This window comes from Adelges cooleyi, unplaced genomic scaffold (assembly GCF_023614345.1).
Source record: "Adelges cooleyi isolate 19-005CV unplaced genomic scaffold, UGA_ACOO_1.1 ACOO_flye_CR_arks_rails_tigmint_CR_PRNA_376, whole genome shotgun sequence".
Lineage (NCBI taxonomy): Eukaryota > Metazoa > Arthropoda > Insecta > Hemiptera > Adelgidae > Adelges > Adelges cooleyi.
The window spans coordinates 13,112,148-13,133,391 of NW_026096053.1; the positions used below are offsets into that span (position 1 = coordinate 13,112,148).

Below are 21,244 nucleotides of genomic sequence, written 5' to 3' on the forward strand. Positions count from 1 at the left end.
GGAAAGGTTTTTTTTTTGGTATTTTTAATTAAGAAATCACTGTTAATCTGAATAAAATATATACTGAACAATGTTTGAGCATAAATAATATGTACTAACTTATACACAAGTTAAACCAACGAGAAACCTCAAACAAATGGCAAGTATTTGCTTACACGGACGGCTTTAAATAAAATGTTAAAATAGAAAAAAAAAATTAATTCATAAAACATTCTAGTAGGTATACTATTAACAATTTGATTTTTTTTCTGTAAAAAAAAATAACAGAAACAATAAAAATAAAATAATTAATTCAATAACACAACGCCCATAAACTTGAGGAGTCCAGGGCAGTGGTGATGTGTAAAGGTACAAAACACACAGCACGTAGCACATCTTATTGCACTAGGCCAGCGTCCTTAGCCATCATATAGAAAATAGAAGATTTTTCTTTAAGTAAATTAGCGGGCGAGTCGAATTCAACCATCAGACCGTTATCCAAAACTATAACCCTGTAAAAAAAAAAAAAAATAATAATAATAAATAAAGGATTAAACCCATCGATGAAAGAGACAGTATATAAACAGCACGGATATTTACTTGTCTGAATCCATAATAGTGTTTAGACGGTGGGCAATTGTCAGTACTGTGCAGTCTTTAAATTCTGTTCGTATAGTCGTTTGTATCAAGTCGTCTGTTTCCAAATCAATTGCTGCAGTCGCTTCATCCAAAACTAATAGTTTGGTTTTTCTCAACAATGCTCTTGCCAAACACACGAGTTGTCTTTGGCCAACACTATAAAATACAAAATAAAAAAATAAAATATATATATAAATAAATGGTTTCCTAACGAGATTATCACAATTATTGCAATGCCTCTTTTGAAGACTTCACATTTAATTATTCCCGAGGAACACCATGATCTGATGATATAATAAAAAGTGTTAATTTCATATGAAAAGCAAATGTTTTAGTCTCTCATAAAAAAAAAAAAAATGCATAACGAGCAATTTTTTGTTAAAGACATCAATTTAATTTAGCCTTGACGAAAGTATTTACCTTAGATTATCTCCTCCTTCTGATATTTCGTGGTCCAAACCACCAGGCAAAGTTTTGATGTGTGCTTTCAAATGGGCCAATTCCAATGCAGACCACAGCTGTTCATCGGTGTTACTGTTTGTCGGGTCTAAGTTCATTCTTAAAGTCCCAGAAAATAACACTGGGTCCTATATAAGCATAAAGATACAATTTAAACATATATATAGTATAATAATTAAAATGTATTATTATTATTTACTTGTGGAATAATCGTAAGACGGCTACGCAATGCATGTAGCCCGATATTAGATATGTCAACACCGTCTACTATGATAGTCCCTTCGGCAGCTTCAACGATGCGGAATAAGCTCAATGTCAAGGACGATTTACCAGCACCAGTACGTCCAACGATGCCCACCTTGTTTTAAAATTTAAAATTGTTTTTAAACAATCAATTTATAACATAATGTATAAATATTTTATAACTACCTTTTCACCTCCTTCCACAAAGATATTTAAACCCTTCAGTGCCAAATCTAGTCCTTCACGATAACGTACTTTAAGATTTTCAAATTTAACTTCTCCGCGATCTGGCCAATTCTTAGGTACTCTATTCGATGGTATATCCCATGGAGCTTCCTATTAAATAATTAATTATTTATAAACATACAAAATATTTTGTTGAAATCTAAATTGTCTTTTATTACTTGAGGAGTCTCTCCATATTCTTTAATACGTTCAACAGCAACGATATTAGTTTCCACTTCAGAAGTCATACGAACAAGCCAATTGAGAGTTTGTGTAATCTAAACACCGTAAAATAATACTTGTAAAAAATAAAATGAAAACAAATTGAAATATTTCATACACACCTGGAGAGCATAACTGACAGACAATCCAACAATACCGGCACTTAGGGTATCTTTTCCCAAAACCGAGAATATTGATGCGAAGAAAATAATTAAATTACCAATAGTTTCTAACCTTACCGCTAACCACCTGAAAATACGACACATTAATGATTTACATCTACATCGCATTACAGTTAAATTCATTACCTATTAGCCACTGTACTGGGATAATAACAAGTTTGATTAAAATCTACTTTTTGTTCGGACTGGAGTATAAATTTACTTTCCATGCCATAGGCTCTAATCGACGGAGCTCCCGTAACCGTTTCACTAAAATGTGAATAAATTGGTGAACGAGACACAGATTCGAGTCGTTTAAGCTGACGCGACGTTGCTACATAAAATCTCTAAACAAACAACGTTAAATTTGTTTTATAAATAAAATGGAAAACCTTCATATTTTAAACAACTCACTTGAATAAAGTAGTAAACTATACCAATTGGAAAAATAACAGTAATAAATATTGGTGTACTGTAGCTTATAACTACTAAAGTACCGATAACCTATAAAAAAAATGTATATATTATTTTTATTACTAAAAATATTATTCTATAAATATCCATGCATAGTGTAAGATTATGTACTTTACACATCTATATATAAATATACTTAATATGTATATTTACATATCTATATATAAATATACATTATATTATATAGCAATGAGATGGATTAATAAGCAAAATAAGCAAAATCTTGCACTTTTTATGAAATATTAAAAATCATTATGTATTAAGTAAGAACTATAAAAGGTTTCATGCATACGTGCAATTTTAAAGATAGCAATGATTTTTTTTTTTTTTTTTTATAATATAATTGATGGGTTTGCCTAACGAATAATGTCAACTAATACTAATAATGAATAATTTATAATTTTGTTATAAGGAAATAGCCACAATGAATTTTCGATACTGACCTAAAACAAGTTTATACATTATAATTATGTAAAAAAAAAAATATATATATATATAATTATACATATTGCTATACTAAATTAACAAGCAAGGTTCCGGCTTAAGTTCCAGGCAAGGAATCATTTAAGACTAAAAAATAGGCTATAATCTGTACTTATATGTTAAGTCAAACTGGTGTGGAGCAGCCACAAAGAGTTAAAAACTACACTTTTATCTTAATACAATTAGGCCCCAATTTAGTCACGTTGACCCATTCTCATTGCTAACTCGGTTGTCTTTTACCATGACTTACTACTTACAACACAAGGTTAGGCTCGACAGGGTGTGTGAGTTTGTAACCCAATACACACAAATAGTCCACTGAAAACTGGCAGGCTAAAAAATAATTTATCTAATGTTACTAATTATGATTTCGATATTAACAAACTCATTCATGGGGTTTAGAAAGCCAATCTCACTTTCAGTATATGTTAGCAAATAGTTTTTAAGTTTGAATTATTTTCCTTAAGAATGTGTTAATTATACTTTACCAACCTCTACATAATTTTTAAAAAAAAATTTTTTCAAAATGTTTTCATTAACAAGTCCGAAAATCATTTTGGCCAAAAAGTACCGTTGTTCCTTATTGAACCAATATACAGAAATATAATATATATATCGTAATCTAAACCCCCACAATGATTTGCGTAACATTATAAGTTAATTTAAATATTTACTATTGTTTGACTAGCAAACCCATCAACTACTCAAGAATTTGTCTTTTTTACTCAAACAACGAAATGCATTACTCAAGGCTATAGATAAATCACATAAAGAGATTTAACAACAACTTAACCAGTCATTTTTTTTTTTGTGTTAGAAAAATGCATAGAATTAGGCACATTTTTATTTTGAAAGGCAATATTAAAAATTAATTGGAAGTTGAATAAAATGAAATTTGCAGACGTACATCAAACAAACAATATATTGTATCGGATATTTGTTGGTAAAGTTTGTCAACAACTTCTACATCACTTGAAAAACGAGCCAATATTCTACCAGTAGGAGTAGAGTCAAATAGGCTCATCGGATTTCTCAAAACATTGGTAGTCATGTAATTATGCAATGCGACAGCTGCTTTCCACGCGCCCAAACATAAACACAAATCAGCTGCTGCCTCGAATATCCCTGCAAATTCCGAGTAGAACCAAAAACGTTGGTAAATAGGTACATCACACGATCAATTAACATAGCATGATAAAAGGTTTTAGGTGAAAAAATTGATCCACGCGTATTCCTTGTATTTTATTGCTACATATTTTTTTATTGATTAAATATTAACGAATTTACGTATTTAGCCAGTTAATTATTTAAACAGTCATAGAAAATATTAACAAAAAAAAAAAAAGATAAACCCTTTCCTCAAGAAGGGATAGAAATTTTAACTTTTTTATGCAAAATTTTTAGGTTTTAAGTCTGAATATTCGACCGAAGATAGATCTAGAATGGAACTATAACATATTATACAATTTTCTCAAAAATCTGTAGTCATTTTTTTGTATTAAGAGAAAACCCCAAAAAGTGGGCATGACCTCCGCTGCACGGAAGTACATAGAAACATGGATGTCTTGATATACCCTGGTACTTTCTAATATCGAAAGTTTTATCTCTAATCTCGTATCTTCCCCTTCAACATGTAGCAGGACCATCTCTTTTTTCTAATATCTTATCTCTAATCTTACATATATACTCGGTAACGCTTAGCGTTTGCACGCACAGATTTACCAATTGACCCTCAGCCCAATAACATAAATCCATATTAAAATGGGGAAAATTAAACTTTGACACAATTCAATTCCCATATGTGAGTGAATATGTAATGCACATATTTCCATTATAGTGTTAATTAGGATATATAGGTAACTATAGCAGTACATTTTCATAAAAAGACGATCAACCCTAATCGTATCCACCCTAATACTAAAAATTCATTTTTAAGCACATAATTGTCATTAGGTATAATGTTTTTATCAATATTTATACATTTTATCTGTGACCACTAGACCTGCCTAACTATCTAACTTGACTTACGTACAATAATTTCTTTCCGTGCTGGTTTAGACTAATGGAAAGAAGTTTTATTAATTTAAATTAACATATAATTTCATGGTAAAAATAATATTTTTTTTTTTGGTGTGAGCAAAAATTGCTAATTTTTCAAACCCCTGTTAAGATTAACCCAAGAAAATATGTTCACATGACTATTAACTGGAATAAATGTTAAGTTGTAGAAACTATAATTAAAATTAAAAGTAAAAACAGGCCCATAAAAGGAATGGCTAATTTTAATTTTTTTTAATTTTTTTTTTTATTAATGGTAAAGGCTTCAATTACAGGATTATTAGCCTAGAAGTTAATGTACAATAAATTTAGGAATTAGAATAACATGATATTTATAGTTTATGGAATTTTAATTTTATTATGTACATAATTCATGAATATTCACAATATTTACAAATAGATAATACACAGTTAAAGAACTTAAGAGACATGCTAAAAAAATTAAAAAATTGATTATTAAGACACTAATATTTATTTTCTGAACTTTTATTGTTAATACCGTTTCCCATACCGAGAATAATGCATTTCGATTGTTCTACTCAAGTCATATAAAATTTCTCATTTACTATCAACAACATTTTAACAGATGATAACTGTTTTACTAACTTACCATGATCAAACATCTATTCCAAGACAGCAGTATTGGAGGTAATGTTATATCAATTACATCAACATCTTTAGCGACTCTATTTAATATACGCCCTATGGGCGTTACGTTAAAGAAGCTCGTCTTTGCGTGCATTATAGTTTTAAGCATGCTATCATGCAAGCACTTAGAAGCTAATAGACAACCGACATATAATGTGGTTGTGCCAAACACTACTGTTAACACTGTAAAAGTATTCATAAAATAAATTAATATAAACAAATAAATATTAATTGTGTAAAAGCCGGTGAAAAAAAATTGCAAAAGTAGCAAAAGCGTAGAACTTTTTAATTTTGATCACTTAGTAATAATTAATGTGCAAAAATGTATATACTGAAAACAAAGCAAATAGAATGCAAGTGTGTGTTTGGCATTTTAGCAAGAGGAATATTATTTTAATTTTAATAGATGTTAATAATTCATTTTTTTTTACATATCATGTACATATATATATATTCCAGAGAGGATCTAACATTGGTTTGGTAACGGTGGAAGTTGTGTTCATTTACTAGAGGTAACTATTGCACGTTTATTAAAATTAACTCAAATTTAAATTACATGTTTTTTTTATAATACCAGGGTAATAAAACCGAGTACTTGTGTAATTTTTATTACCCGTTTAAATCCTTAGTATTTACCAATTAGCAATGACAAATATAATAATACTCACGAACAACCTTACTTATTTAGTTATTATTAAACAAACCTGACTATTCACAAGTTTGAAAAATAAAACTAAATAACATTTTTAAAAATTAAGAATGTTTCACTAATTTTTTTTCAAATTTAAGACCTAGCTTAAACATGCATACAATATATTTAATTTATTCTATGTAAAGTGGAATACCAGTAGGTCATACTTTTCTTCGTGCACTAACAAAACAAAAAGTGCAGGATAATAAATAATTTTTAGCCGATAACTATAAAATTCTACTTAGAGATTAAGAGTTACACCTATGATTAAACATTTTAAATTCACTAATCACCACCAGACACAACTTAATTCTATGATTTGATTTGTTAATGCGGCAAACAAATGTGTTTTAAATAATGTGAAGTTTACAAAACGTGTTTCACAAAACACGAGCTAGTAAAAAAATGTTATTTAAGCTATTAAACTTTTTAACAACAGCCTATAACTTTTAAATTAAAAATACGCATGACAATATAAATGAAAAATGATTAAATGATTTGTAGCGATGATTACCAATTTTGAAAATTATATTTAAAAATAAAAATTTCAACATTTTTTGCTGAAAATCACTTTACCAAGCGTAAATGATAAATTGTATAATTTCGGAATTTACCGATAAAGTGGTTGATGTCGCCGAGTTCAAAGTGAATGGTAATACATTATCGACAGTATCGATATCCTTAGATGTTCTATTTAGAATACGTCCGATTGGCGTCGTATCGAACAGACTAATGGGATTCTTGAAAATTCGATGATTTATCAGACGAAACATTTTATATGAAGCTTCGACTGTCCCCAAGTTAAGACATATGGCTGCCGCCATGGTTGCAATAGCTACCAAACACCATAACACAAATTGTTTTTTATTATTATTATTATTATTTTGGATCATTTACCAAAGGATCCAGTACATATCACTAATTTTGCATAATAATAGTAATAATAATAATAGATTATAAGTGGACGCTGCAGGTAAAGTGTGTTACGCATATAACACTCAAGAGATGGCGTTATTTACCGATGACAAAATAATAGTACTCACAAACAACCTTACTTATATGGTTATTGTTAAACAAACCTGACTAACCACATCACCAAAACCACCATATAATTTAGAATGTACACTGATAAGTCAATTTATACCTTAAGTCGGTTTCACACGACTCACACATATCTAACACGAAAAAAAATTAATTAAAAAAACCTAACATTTCTTAAAATGTTTTTTTTTTTTATTACTTACAATTTTCAGCAATTATGTTGTAAAAAAAAATATAAAAGTTTGAAGAATAAAATAAAATAACATTTTTAAAAATTAAGAATGTTAAAAACAATTTTTTTTTTAATTTAAGACCTGGCTTTAAACGTGCATACAATTTATTTAATGTAAAATGGAACACCAGTAGGTCATACTTCTTCTCATGCACTAACAAAACAAAATGTGCACAATAACAAATAATTTTAGTCGATAACTATAAATATTCTATTATAGAGATTAATTTATAATTTTAAAACACAAAACAAGGGCTAATAAAAAATTGTTATTTAAGCTGTAAAACTTAGTAACAACAACCTGTACTTTTAAATTAAATATACACATGACTGATGACAATATAAATGAAAAATTATAAAATGATTCGTAGCGATGATGCAAATTTTAAAAATTACATTTTAAATAAAAATCTCAATATTTTTTGCAGAACATCACTTTACCAAGCGTAAATGATAAATTGTATAATTTCGGAATTTACCGATACACTCATTTATATCGCCACTCTCAAAAGTAATGATAATACATTATTGACGGTGTCAATATCCTTAGACGTCGTAATTGGAATACGCCCGATTGGGGTCATCTCAAACAGACTCATGGGATTCTTAAAAATCCGCTGATTTATCAAATGAAACATTGTATTTGAAGCTTCGACTGTGCCCAAGTAAGAACATATGGCTGCCCCCATGGTTGAAAAAGCTACCCAACACCATAACACAAATCGTTTTTCCTATTATTATGTCTATTAGTACACATCACTAATTATGCATAATCATATTAATAATAATAATAATAATACATTATTAGAACCAGCCAGTAAAGTGTTATGCATACAACCCATCATAGTTTAAAACATTTTGATAACTTTATTACTTTTGTTGTCATGACGTATGAACAATTTTCTCAGAAATCAGATTACATACATAACAAGTAACTAAAATATTTAAAAACACGTGTTAAATCATCAGCTTATCTAGGAATGAATGGTGTACCAGTATAATTATTATATTATATAATTACTTGTTGCCATAGTTATTTGAATGTTTTATCTTAGATCGCAGAGCTGAGAGAGGGTAGTATTTTACAATATGTTTTTTACACTATCTTTTAAACAGCTGAACCGATTTCTTTGTGTAGCAACTCTATAGATCAGAAATTGTAACTAGGAGGGTCAAAAATTAAAAGTCGTCCATTCCTCTTTAAAATCGAGAAAACACACAAAAATTTTACAAATTTTTCAAATTGAAACTACAATGCTCTATAACTTTTTAAAAAATAATCGAAAAAGTTCCAAATTTGTATAGAAATATTTTTAAACATAATACTACCGATAAACATTAACAAACAAACAAAAATATGATAAACCCTATCCTCTAGAAGGGATAGAATTGTTTTTTTTATTTCACTTGTTCAAGCAAAGTTTTTAGGTCTGAAAATTAGACCGAAGGTAGATCTAGGATGAAACTATAACATATAATATTTTCTCAAAAATCTGTCAAACTTTTTTTTTATTAAGGAATAACCCAAAAAAAGGTAAACAATTATACTTTCCATGTTGCTATGTGTGAGTGAATCAACAGTCGATAGTTAATCAACAATTACGATACATGGGTAATTATAGCAATATATTTTTATAGACAGACAATTAACCTTAATCGTAACTGATTTTTAGTTTTACTAAAAAAATTCTTTAAACTTCTTATTTTAACAAACATAATGTACAACAGTAATATATTATAATAAATATACTATAAAACCATCACAGTCTAACCAGCATACTAAAAACCAAGCACAGTCTAAATAATGACAATCCAAACCAACCAATGTGAGTCCAAATTAAGTACAATATAATTCAGTACAATATAATTCAGTACAATAGAAAGTTAGCAAGTTTAGTTCAAAATAATTATTAAATCTGAATGTGATTTCAAAACAATTAAAAGCTTCGACGCGAATCTGGTATCCTAGTGGAATAGTAAGAATGCAGCCAGTGGCTTTTATTTTTTTTGGGGGGGGGGGCGCGGTTCCTGGACACCCCCTGACTAAAAAATAAATGTATTACACATGACACATTTGTATTTAATATACATATCAGACCCTGATTTAATTTAATTTAGTTTTGTTATAAAAAGATAAATACATAGAATATAAAGAATATATAATCAAATATTTTGAGTAAAATTCTTTAATTTAAAATAATATATTATAAATATTTACTAACGTAGTTAAGTTTTCAGTGGTCAGAATCGAATGAGGAGGGGAGGGAGGTTTGCTTAGATTGAGAGTGAAAAAGACTAGAGTAGAAAAAAAAAATTGCACACCCCCAACATTTTTGTTCAAAATACTGAATTCAGCACACTATTAACTATTAAGTACAGTATAAAGTATAGATCACTCGAAGAAGACATTTTTGTTTTACATAATTAAAATAATGAAAACTTTATTTAGGTTCTCATGTTGGCTTTTTTTTTTTGATATTATTAACTCAACATTCAAAATTTATATTTTAATTCTGACATTTTTTGAACTGTTTTTAGTGATTGTATTTAAGGTAAAAATAAAGTATTCCGTAAAAAACCGATCAAAGAACCTAGTTAAAGTTTTCTTCTTTTTAACGGTACCAACATTTTTTTGTCTATGATCATTTCGCTTTGATCTACACGTTTTTATGATTATTTTTAAAGGGTATGACGTCCTCTTAATTAACTAATAGATGATCAATAGCCGGCTCTGTACAAGACGTACATCTAATTAGTAAATGTTAACACAATACATATACATAGTATATATAACAACAATTAAATAGCAAATGAAAGCCTAAAAAACATAAAAGCAAAAATACACACAGTTAATTACAACATAAAACTAAACTACAATTATTATATTGCAACAATTACTGCTCTAAGTGCAACATAAAAAAAGTGTGCAACAGCAAAGTAGGAGCACTGAAGAATTATTTTTTAATACAGTATTTGTTGAACGCTATAAGCCAAAAAATAGTGTATTAAAAAATATATATTACATTCCCAACACAAAAAGCTTATAATATCTACAAATAACTCATCATAATCCGAATTTACCGAAAACACAGTCTGGATAGTCGATCTCAGTATAAATGGTAACGTGTTATCAATAGTGTCTATGTCCTTGGACACTCTATTCAAAATACGACCAGCGGGTGTTGTATCGAATACTCTTATCGGATTCTTGAAAATTCGGGTATTGATGAAATGGAACATTTTTTCAGCGGCTACAACGGTGCCTAACGATAAAGATATCGCTGCTGCTACCGTCGAAATAACTACCAAATCAAAATATTTTGTATACTTACAAAGTTTAAAGTTAAAGAATTATTACTACTATTTTTGAAAATAATATTAGGCTTATAATGTATATTAAGGCTTATAAGTGAACAATCTTTCTTAAATTCAGCAAAGGACAAAATTTCAGAATTAATAACTTATGCTTTTTTGATGAACAAAACTAAGTACTTTCTAGCATTATTTATATTAAAACAACAACAGCATGACATTTGTGCATTTTTTTAAACACTAACAAATGAAAGCTGCTTTAAATTGTATTGTTTTTAACTTTGTTATCATTATTATTTTATGTATTTAACAGGTTTTGGCCAAAATAGCTAAAATAAAATATGCGAAAAATGAATAATAGCTTAAAATGTATAATGTGATAAAAATAAATGTTTTCGGGTGTGCAGATGTATATATAGTATGATTTTCCTCTGGCTGTCTTCTAATCCAATTATACTCAAAATAATTTAGTGTTTTTTTATTTTTTAGTACCTAAGTAGAAAACTTAACAAATATTTGAAATTTAAAATAGCAACCTAGACATTTTAAATACATATTAATTTAAAACAAATTACTGAACTATAAGTTACCATTTGCCATAAAACAAATTAAAAATATACAATTTTGTAAACATAAAAATGTTACAAAAAATTGCAGATTTATCATTCGCAATTGGTAATAATTGAGAATGAAACAGGTAATTGTTTGCTTAATTATTTTCTGCTATTTTTATGTTGCTAAAATATTTCGCTATATTGGCTTAAACCCATAACCTGTGTTACCTATGTCCACATATTTTATAAAAAAAATACCTAAGATGTCGTTCTATATGAAAAAGACAAATAAATGTAATTATCATAATAAATAACTAGTTAAATAACATTCCATTTTTTTTTTTTTAAACAAAATATTACCTATTTTTATTTATAATATGTATACTATTTTTTTTGTAAACCTATTTATAAGTATTCAAAACTGTTTATTTTTTAGTTTAATACAGAATAATCGGCCAGTAGTTTAAAAAAAAAACACTTAATATGGATTCAATTGATCTAGTCAAGAATACGGGGATTGTCCCCTCTTTTAAATTATCTAACACAATCTAACCCTATCTTAACCCAATAATTTAGAATTAAACAAAGTAATGTTTTTAAAAAAATTTGTTTACATTATTACAATAATCAGTAATAATGGGTCATTTTATTGTAACTGACAAAAATGACAACTCCTACAAAAAATAATTTTGTTATGATTTGTCTTAATATGACAAGCATTAGCAAATGAACAAATCAATAAAGATTTATGAAAAATCAGTACATTATCAATATACATCAAAGTACATCAATCTACATCCAATATTATTGTATAATATTAGAATTGTCATTTGCCAATTTTTTGTCCTTTTGTTTAAATTTTTATCACAGATTTGATATAATAGAATTTCTACAAAATTATATTATTTTTACCATTATTATTATTATTATTATTATCAAAAAATAAAATAATTCCAATTAGAATGTTTAACTAAAATTTTTCTTAAAATCTTACCTTGACCAAAACCCAGTAATCCGTACACACCGAGGTACAAATCTCTTGTCTTGACGTTCTCTGTTCCATGAACATGAGAACTATTATCGTTAGACCACTTTGAGAGCCAAATATTTGATGATATCGAAAAGCCTTGGAAAACAATACTCAGAACAATTGTGCTTATACATAAAAGAGGACCAATCGACCTCAAATAATGTGCATAAACTTCCCATTTAACCTGAAAACACAACATTAAATTATTTTCATGAAAATATTCACAATTTTCATACTGAATACTTACACTTCCAGTTTCCGCCTTTTCTACATCAATTAGTTTGGCCTGTTGTTCTTCAACGGGTTGTATGACAGCCTTATCGGGTTTTTCCGAATCGATGGACTTTTGTCTTAAAATAATACATAAGTATTTGTAAGTAATTATACTTGCTGCTTAGTTGCTAAAATAAAATTATTAGTCACTAAGAGTCGGACAATATTTTACCTTTGCATTGAATGGACCGAAGTTGACTCGCTTCTTTGACGGACATATTTTTCTTTTAAATCTGCTGGCGCATCTTCTAATAACTTGTCAATGTCTGCCATAATAAATGTATAAATAAAAATCTATTTTAAACTAAAAAATAATAATTTAACTAACCATGTTCAGAGCCGTTATCCAAAAACTGATCTTGCATGTGTAATAGTAAGAAATCTGCGAAATCTCCTTTTTTATCTAGTAGTTCCTTATAAGTACCGGATTCAGAGATTTGGCCATCTTTTAACACAACAATCAAATCGACTTCTCTTAAGTATGTTACACTGTGAGTGACCAAAATTCGAGTCTAATTAAATTAAAAACACATCAAGATTAAAAAACAGTTTCTTAAAATGAATATTAATTGTAGAAATCTTATTTACGTTTAAGTTCTTACAAAAAATGAACACATTCATTAAGTCGTTAATATTTTGGAAGAATATAAGAGCGTTAATTTTCAACAAAAAAATGTAGATTACGACTTTTACTTATATAAATTTATTTTGAAAATTAACATGAATGCAAATTAGTTCATATGGTAAGCATTGCTAATAATTTAAGTGCACAATATTACCTTTTTACGCAATAATCCTGTCGGTCCAATGACATGCTCGAAAATATGTTTTCCAACGTGCGAATCGACCGCACTCAATGGATCATCCAAAAAATATATGTCGCTTTCTTTATAAACTGCTCTTGCCAAGCTTACTCTTTGTTTTTGTCCACCACTCAAGTTAATTCCCTATCAATCACACAATCAATGGTATAATTACTATTTTTTTTTTTTTATTATTACAGTAAGAAGCCAACATACTTTTTCACCAATTTCCGTGGCATCTCCGGCCGGAAGCATTTGGAAATCTGATCTTAAAGCACACGCGTCTATAACTCTGTTATAGTTTCTATCGCTTAAAGTTTGACCAAATAATATATTCTCTCTGAGCGACGTGTTTTGAATCCAAGCTTGTTGCGGCACATACGCTATAGATCCCTAAATTAAATGATAATTTTTTTTGTAAACATTTTTGTTTTTTTTAAATATATCGCGCTTGTTAATATTTACTTTTGTGTTGACTCGACCAGTGACTTTGTCCATTTCACCAAGGAATGCCGATACTAAGGAACTCTTGCCAGAACCCACGGTACCAACAACAGCAACTAACTGACCAGTCGAAATTCGTAAATTTATATTGGTCAATATTGGAGCTTCGTTCGCTTCGCCCCACGTAAATGTACCGTTTTCAACTACGATAGGATCCTCTAAAAATAAAAAATAAAACCAATTAAAATGGCACCATATTATAAATTTAGGTACATACTTTCATCAGCATCGTGAGTGACCGAATCGGGGTCTAGTTCTTCAGAGTTCATAAACTTATTTATTCTCTTGACTGAGACGCTAGACTACAAATTTAAATTTATAGACCAGACATTATTATAGTTATTGACCATGTTTTAAATTTGAAACTTACTTGAACAACATTGGAAACAAACATCGGTAACATAGACAAAGGAAAACGTAAAATATTGAATAAAGATAGAGAGACAAAAGCTGTTGACGCGTCAAGAACATGATTTTCATCAGACAATACGTAGACGGCAAAAGTCACCAATGAAACCTAAATGGTGACAATTTTATGAATTAGGTACAGTGATAAAATAATAATTTTATAATTAATTAAAAACCGAGTTGGGCATTATTCAAATAGTTTATATCAGACAAAGCCATAAATAAAAAAAATGTTCGTTTGTTTAATAATTTATTATTTGCTATAGGTACATTGAGTTTACAAATAACGCTATTCAAGAATAAGAAATTGGTCAAACTAACTATCTGTTGTTTAATATCTTATTTAAATTTTACCCAGTTCGGTTATAAATTCCTTACCAAAAACGGTGCACAAGCCCAAATGAAAGATGTAGCGGCATTTAAATAAGCGGCGGTGCGAAGGACTTTAATTTCCTTTCCACGAATATCCAAAATTTTTTGTTCAAAACTGGGTTCCCATGCGTACAATTTTAATACCTGTGTAAAAGAAAAACAAAATCAATAACAATTTGTCCATTAAACAAGGTAAATGCACCTCTTAAATTCTTTGTTAAATTTACCTTGATGCCAGACAAGATTTCGTTCATTAACTTCACTCTCTGATCCTTGTTTTTCATTTGTTTGATCTGAAGACTTCTCGCTTTGGCAGCGACGACGCCATTTATCGGCACTAAGACTATCATAACGAATAAGCCGGCAAGAACACTGGGGCCAAGTGATTGCCACAAAAAATATATAGCTAAAGCGATTTGAAACGGCGCCGACCATATCATATTTAAATAAGTGGTCAGATCAACAAATCTGTGTGCATCAACGGCCATTAAATTGACTATTTCACCAACGGTAAACGTTTTCCTGGCTTTGTTGGATATTCTCAATGACTAAAAAAAAACAATTGTATAGGATTCATATGAATATAAAAATATTTCTACTGTTAATAAACATTAACAGCATATAATTTATGTTAATAAAAAAAATTTGAATTTACAAGTAGGAAATATTATTATCGTCTTACCTTTCGATAAATAGCAGAAGTAAGTGCAGTTCTCACACGCATACCAACAAGGTACATACGATGGAAGTATTGCGACAATATTAACGTTTGTAAAGTTGCCGTTAACATCATTAAAAAGACATAATAATAACCTCTCCACATGGGTTCGTTTTTATTTCCGACAAAAGCTATCAAATACCTAATATCAAAAACAATTATTAGTATTAAAAATAATTAATAATCAGAACCAAACATATTTTAAGATAAATGTTTTAGTATGTAGTGTCAATTACTTAAGTACTTGAGGGCTGACAAATACTAAGCAATCATCTATTATTTTCAAAAATGAGCCAAACAAAAATGTACGACCAAACGATTTGCATAACGTAGGAAATATTGAAGCTTGTTTTTGAGATGACTGTTTAAGTTTTGAATAATCAATAGGAGTGACTTCTATACTTCCGTCTGACTTATTTTTTATGTAGGATGCTTTTGCATCCTGATCTTGAACTCTGAAAAAAAAGTTAAGATTGAAAGCACGGATGTAGAAATCTTGAGTGTTATTGCAACTTTCAAATATGCGAGCTCTCATAGGTTAAAATAAGCATTAATATAACGTCAATTTCTTTCTACTTACTTGGCTTTAATTAAAGAACGTTCCCAATATTTGTCGAATATAGGAACTACTTCCCGAGAACTGTCTTGATAGTTCATACTCCATAAGTCTTTGGCTTCGAGTGGACGCCTGTAGCCAGTCCACGCCATTGTACTAAACCATGAAAACAGTACTCGAGATGGATACGATGCTTCCATTTCTGGACATGGTTTCTGGAAATTGTTTGATTTTTATAATCATACAAAACAACTAGATTTACAATAAATATTTTTTTTTCCACTAATTTACCTCAACGGGAGGATAATCAGATAATCTGGGCTCAGCGTCTGCAAAGAAGTTCAGAATAAACTGAACTAAAATTAACGGATAATATACCATATAGCTAATATATTGATATTTTTTAATGGGCTCCTATAAATATACATAAAATCAACATATTTAAATATATCACTTTAGTTATTATTCGAAAAAAAAAACAAATTAATGACTATTGAAATTAAACTTACATCGGACAAAGCTAGTCGTATCTCTGATCGATATTGAATGGCTCCTAAAAATGCTAACATTAGCCAAAACAAGAAAATTAACCCAGAGGAACGTAGGCCTCTAGCTCGATTGGCATTTATTAACACCATAACAAAGCTCTGAAATTAAAAAATAATTATATTAAATCACCGTTACTTAAATAGTAGTTTGTGGTTGACTTATATGAAGTTTAGCTTACAAATGTGACAAGTTTAACGAGCGGAGTATAAAAATCCACTGAATAGGTCGGCTGGTCTGAAGTGTATTGAATTACTGCATACACAATATCGGCTATGGTAAGAATACATAAAAGAATAGCACCGATCTGTAAAAATAAAAATTAATAATGTATGTTTAATCAAAACTACTCACAAATTACCCAAAAAACAACAAAGTTTATAAGAACAATAGATAATATTGCTGCAAATAAAATTTAGACGAATCACCAGCAGTTGTTATCAGTGTAGAGCAAAATTTAAATAAATTAATAAATACATGTTTATTGCTGAATAAAGTTATTTGTAATTAAAAAAAGAATGGATAAATAATCTACTTTAAAATTAACTACTATTTATAGAAAACTCTATGTTAGTTATAAATTTGTTTCTCATTTTCATAAGTATTACATTTTCAAAATACTTTTTTTTGCTAAAAAAAACTTGTATTACCCAGATAACTTATTTTTTGTTTTTTTAAATTTTATTTTTCTTTAATTCAAAAAATTAACGAAAGGTTGAGTAATATCTAGGGTTTGATTTTGACTCGGCTTTATATTTACACAAACTCTTGCCTAATATTTCAAGTGACTATTTTGAATAATTAAGACATTCAAATAAGTAATAAAATAATGAATGAACAAAGTTTCATAAATAATAAACAAATTGTTTGATATAACAATAAATATCAAACGTAAAATTTTAAACAAAATAAAATTATTAAAAATAAATTATTAAAAATAAGATCCTCTTTTTAATTAATTAGTCATATAAATAAAAATTATTCAAATAATAACTCTGGTTACAATTTTGTTTGTTATTTTTGAACATTATTTTAACTTCCCAACTACCAAATTGTGTACGTAAGGTACTTAGTAGCAGGAAACACTTTCTATTTTAAATGCCTGCCAAACAATTATATTTATAAAATTCTATATTATTAATGTAGGAAACATTCAACGACGTTAAAAAATTATACTATTAAATAAATAACTTTTATCGATTGCAGGAAAAGTACACATTATTTAAGTAACAGTCTGTTTTTTTTATATTAGAGACTACAAAGCTCTTCAATATGTATTTAGACAATTCAAATGTATTCTGACTATAATTCTGTAAAATGATACATAACTAATAACTGTTTCCAATACACTTTACTGCAATGATTAAAAGGTTGTTTTTCAGAAAAAAAGCAGTAAAAAACTCCTTATTTGCTTTTTTTTTTTTATTATATTGAAAAACGTATTATTTGCTTATTACATATTAACAATAAAAATAAAAGATAGTACATACATATAGCGGAGATGTAATATAAAACAACTACTCTACAATAATTTTATCAAAAAATCAATGTAATCAAAATAACGTATTCAATTTTTTATTTTTTTATTTTATACTTATAACAATCATTATTCAGTTTAATAGATAGAATGAAGATTACCACACGGGAAATCAAAAAATGAAAAATATTGGTTAATGCGGTCAATGGATGATGTAACTGTTTGATATCTATTCTTTACGTATTTATATTATTTTGCTTTAATTTTTCTGTAAATACAAACCTATCTAAAACAACAATTCAAATTTTGATATCTTACAGAAGTAATGAATGCGCTATAATTTTAACTTAGCGTACAAATCTTATCAACAGATAGTTTTTAAGGGTTTATTATAACCAGACATTGGGGAGTTCATTCCGGAAAAAGATAAAATGGTTTTGACTTTTAACCTGCTGATAATAAACACTTACCTACTTATTAATATATTTATGATCTCATCATATAAATAATAATGTCGGAAACCATGTTAGAATGTTTATCAAAGAAAACTAGAGGAATACATAATATATCATTTAAACCAATTTTGAAATGTTATGTTGCACAACAATAATATGATGATATTTTAGTTGCTCAGCTAATTTATAGAAGACTTCTTACTTCTTACCTACTTATAAAAGCCTACAAATTTTACGTGGAAACAATTATGTTTGTTTGTTCAATTAATTCTTTCTTACGACAAGGAAATATAATGGGTAACTTAAGAGGCAAATTCTTCACACTAAAAAAAATGTCTATAGTATCTTTGATAGTTAAAGAAATTTGTATCGTAATCCTAACAAAATCAGAAAAATCTTATAACTTTTTAGATAGAACCATTAACAAACTGCAGCTTAAGTTTTAATGTCAAAAATGTAGTCAATTTTATCTACTCTTAAAAAAAAGTGCTTTTGTTTTTAATGAGAAAGTCTCCCAAGTTGAGTTTTACAAAGTCAATTTAACTCCAATTAAAAAATATTTTATAGACAAAGTCAAAATGTATTTTTTCGGAACAAAATAGCTAAAATTAACCCACACAATTCAGATCTAAGACCAAATATCATAGAAAATAATTTAATTTAAATACCGACAGACAAATTTTCAAAAAACAAGATAACAAAATGCAATTTATTGTTTTGAGTATTTTTACTACTGAAATTTACACCACTTCAGTTTTCAGTGAATAGCACAATTCAAATGTTGTGCTTATACACGATAATATTACTTCCGCTTTCGTGAACATAGTACGAAATATTATATTATTCAATCTTATCAGGGACAAACTGCACTCCCCACTTTGATCCTACTACTATTTTCGCCTGGACAGTTAACCAGTTGTTATATAATACCAATATTATGTTTCATTAAATTGTGTAATATAATGCTATTAAACACAACAATCGACTCACTAATTTCGATATATTGAGCCAGTTCCATGGTATGTCCCTGAATTTACTGCTGACTAGGTAATAGACTTCTAAAGGCGAGAATAGCCATACGAACAAACACGGCACCCAGATCAGCACCGTCCTTTCAAAACATAACGTAATATCGGGGTTGGTCGTGTTCCACGACAGATCGTTGTCCTGCAAAATAATAAAAATAAAACTAGTCAACTACCTATATAAAAATGTATTTATGTATCGGGATAATGTTTTCTGTTTTAAATCACCCTATACGCCTATTATATTCAAAAGGACAAACGTCAAAAAAATGTAACATATATATTATTTCAACGCCGACTTACCCAAAAAGGCGAACCACAAAATCTGTCAAAATCGGCACTCTCCATAGATGGATAAGCAAATCAACTAGAAATTATGAGTGTACCGCGTTCACGAAAACCGTTTCAGGTCATATAACATTACTCGGACGGACTTGTGTTCGATTACCGGCGCGGCGCAAGTGTATTTCCAACAGCGGTCAAAATACTATACGTGGGAATTCCAACGTTCAACGGATTTTAACGCGCAATCGAGCGCGTAACGTACCAAAACACAGGAACTATGCGTGCGCCGTACTGTACTGTACTGTACTTAATAACTATACTGCACAGCGATCATGCGATGTACAGTGTATTGCAAAATTAACGCGGCGGCGACCGACAAAATACAAATATATATATATATACATATATGTGTGTATGGTGCTCATTAGGCCTGCATAACACTACAAAAACGATGATACTTGATAGCGGATTTAATAATTGTAACCTCTAAAAACCGACACGAGCCCGCGGCAGTGTAGCCAACTGTTGCCTCCGGTTCGACAATCTCAACGGTTTACCGTCTCAACGCTCACGGCCCAATATTATGCCCTCTAACGGAAACGGTGATCGGCTTACTTATTAGTTATTTGCGTTGGAAATAAAATACGAATTATGATTTGACAGCTGTTGACTACACCGACTGTCGACTGATTATATTCGGTCGGGGTCTGTACAATGTAGTGTACACTCTGGTGTCGTTTATTATCGTTGTTATAGGCCATTACAAACAAAATACAAATTATCGTCATAATTATTATTATTAGAGAGTTTTTACACAGCGTAAAATTATGTAGGTACGTTTCCAGTTGGCAAGAACACTTATTATTTTTTAACACGTACGCTAGTATTGCAAAAAATAAACGGTTAGTGTTATAAACTTATATCGGTACCCTAACCGATACACCGTACGTTATGCAAAAACTCCCTTTAAATTGTGCGTAAGGCCAACGCCAAAGTCCACCACCAAGATAATTGGTTGTTTAGTGTTTACCATGTTTATTGTTATCTATAGCGTAGCATTCATTCATAATTGTAACGGTCCCGGGAAAAAATACAATTTAAACAACGAATGAATCGAAAGTGTACAAGTGACATATTTTTTTTTTTAACAAAAGTTTTTGATCTAAACAGTGTTTTTAATAAAAACCTGTTAATCTATTTGTATGTATTTTAAATGTTTGGAGGACGTATTGAAAGAAAAAATCAACACCAATTCGTTTAAGAACACATTGAAGATATCGTGTTTAATTTACTCGCTTGTAAAATGTTAGGTACATCACTCGTATAGTCGTATCTGATACCTCTCACCACTTCAACTGTAGTTTTTAACAA

At 29.0% G+C, this 21,244-nt stretch overlaps 1 protein-coding gene across 4 annotated transcripts; it reads right to left on the reverse strand.

The window, feature by feature from the left end:
* Positions 1 to 42: 42 nt before the first annotated feature.
* Positions 43 to 20,255, reverse strand: LOC126840625 (multidrug resistance-associated protein 1). Of its 4 annotated transcripts, none has more exons than XM_050576493.1 (29): positions 19,892 to 20,255; positions 19,554 to 19,730; positions 16,813 to 16,938; positions 16,595 to 16,732; positions 16,377 to 16,499; positions 16,110 to 16,300; positions 15,766 to 15,984; positions 15,494 to 15,671; positions 15,039 to 15,359; positions 14,818 to 14,955; positions 14,402 to 14,548; positions 14,249 to 14,333; positions 13,993 to 14,189; positions 13,744 to 13,920; positions 13,504 to 13,671; positions 13,053 to 13,236; positions 12,897 to 12,990; positions 12,699 to 12,801; positions 12,416 to 12,635; positions 3,793 to 4,010; positions 2,343 to 2,432; positions 2,076 to 2,275; positions 1,890 to 2,016; positions 1,725 to 1,823; positions 1,507 to 1,656; positions 1,277 to 1,435; positions 1,039 to 1,205; positions 580 to 774; positions 43 to 491 (listed from the first exon to the last, which is right to left on the reverse strand). In XM_050576493.1, exons 1-29 carry the CDS (start codon positions 19,934 to 19,936, stop codon positions 377 to 379), a joined length of 4,551 nt encoding a protein of 1,516 aa, XP_050432450.1. In that variant the 5' UTR covers positions 19,937 to 20,255; the 3' UTR covers positions 43 to 376. The 4 variants fall into 4 exon arrangements, with proteins under 4 accessions (XP_050432450.1, XP_050432449.1, XP_050432447.1 ...); XM_050576492.1 differs by lacking the exon at positions 3,793 to 4,010 and adding an exon at positions 5,554 to 5,774; XM_050576490.1 differs by lacking the exon at positions 3,793 to 4,010 and adding an exon at positions 10,637 to 10,857 and having other exon boundaries at positions 19,892 to 20,254.
* Positions 20,256 to 21,244: the final 989 nt, after the last annotated feature.

Excerpts from the sequence above, each read along its gene's own strand:
- LOC126840625 (XM_050576492.1), bottom strand. The coding sequence starts at position 19,936 with ATGGAGAGTGCCGATTTTGACAGATTTTGTGGTTCGCCTTTTTGG. Across the intron at positions 15,360-15,493 it reads CTTCTGCTATTTATCGAAAG|TCATTGAGAATATCCAACAA; the intron begins GTAAGACGATAA and ends GTTTTTTTTTAG. Across the intron at positions 13,921-13,992 it reads CTGGTCGAGTCAACACAAAA|GGATCTATAGCGTATGTGCC; the intron begins GTAAATATTAAC and ends CATTTAATTTAG.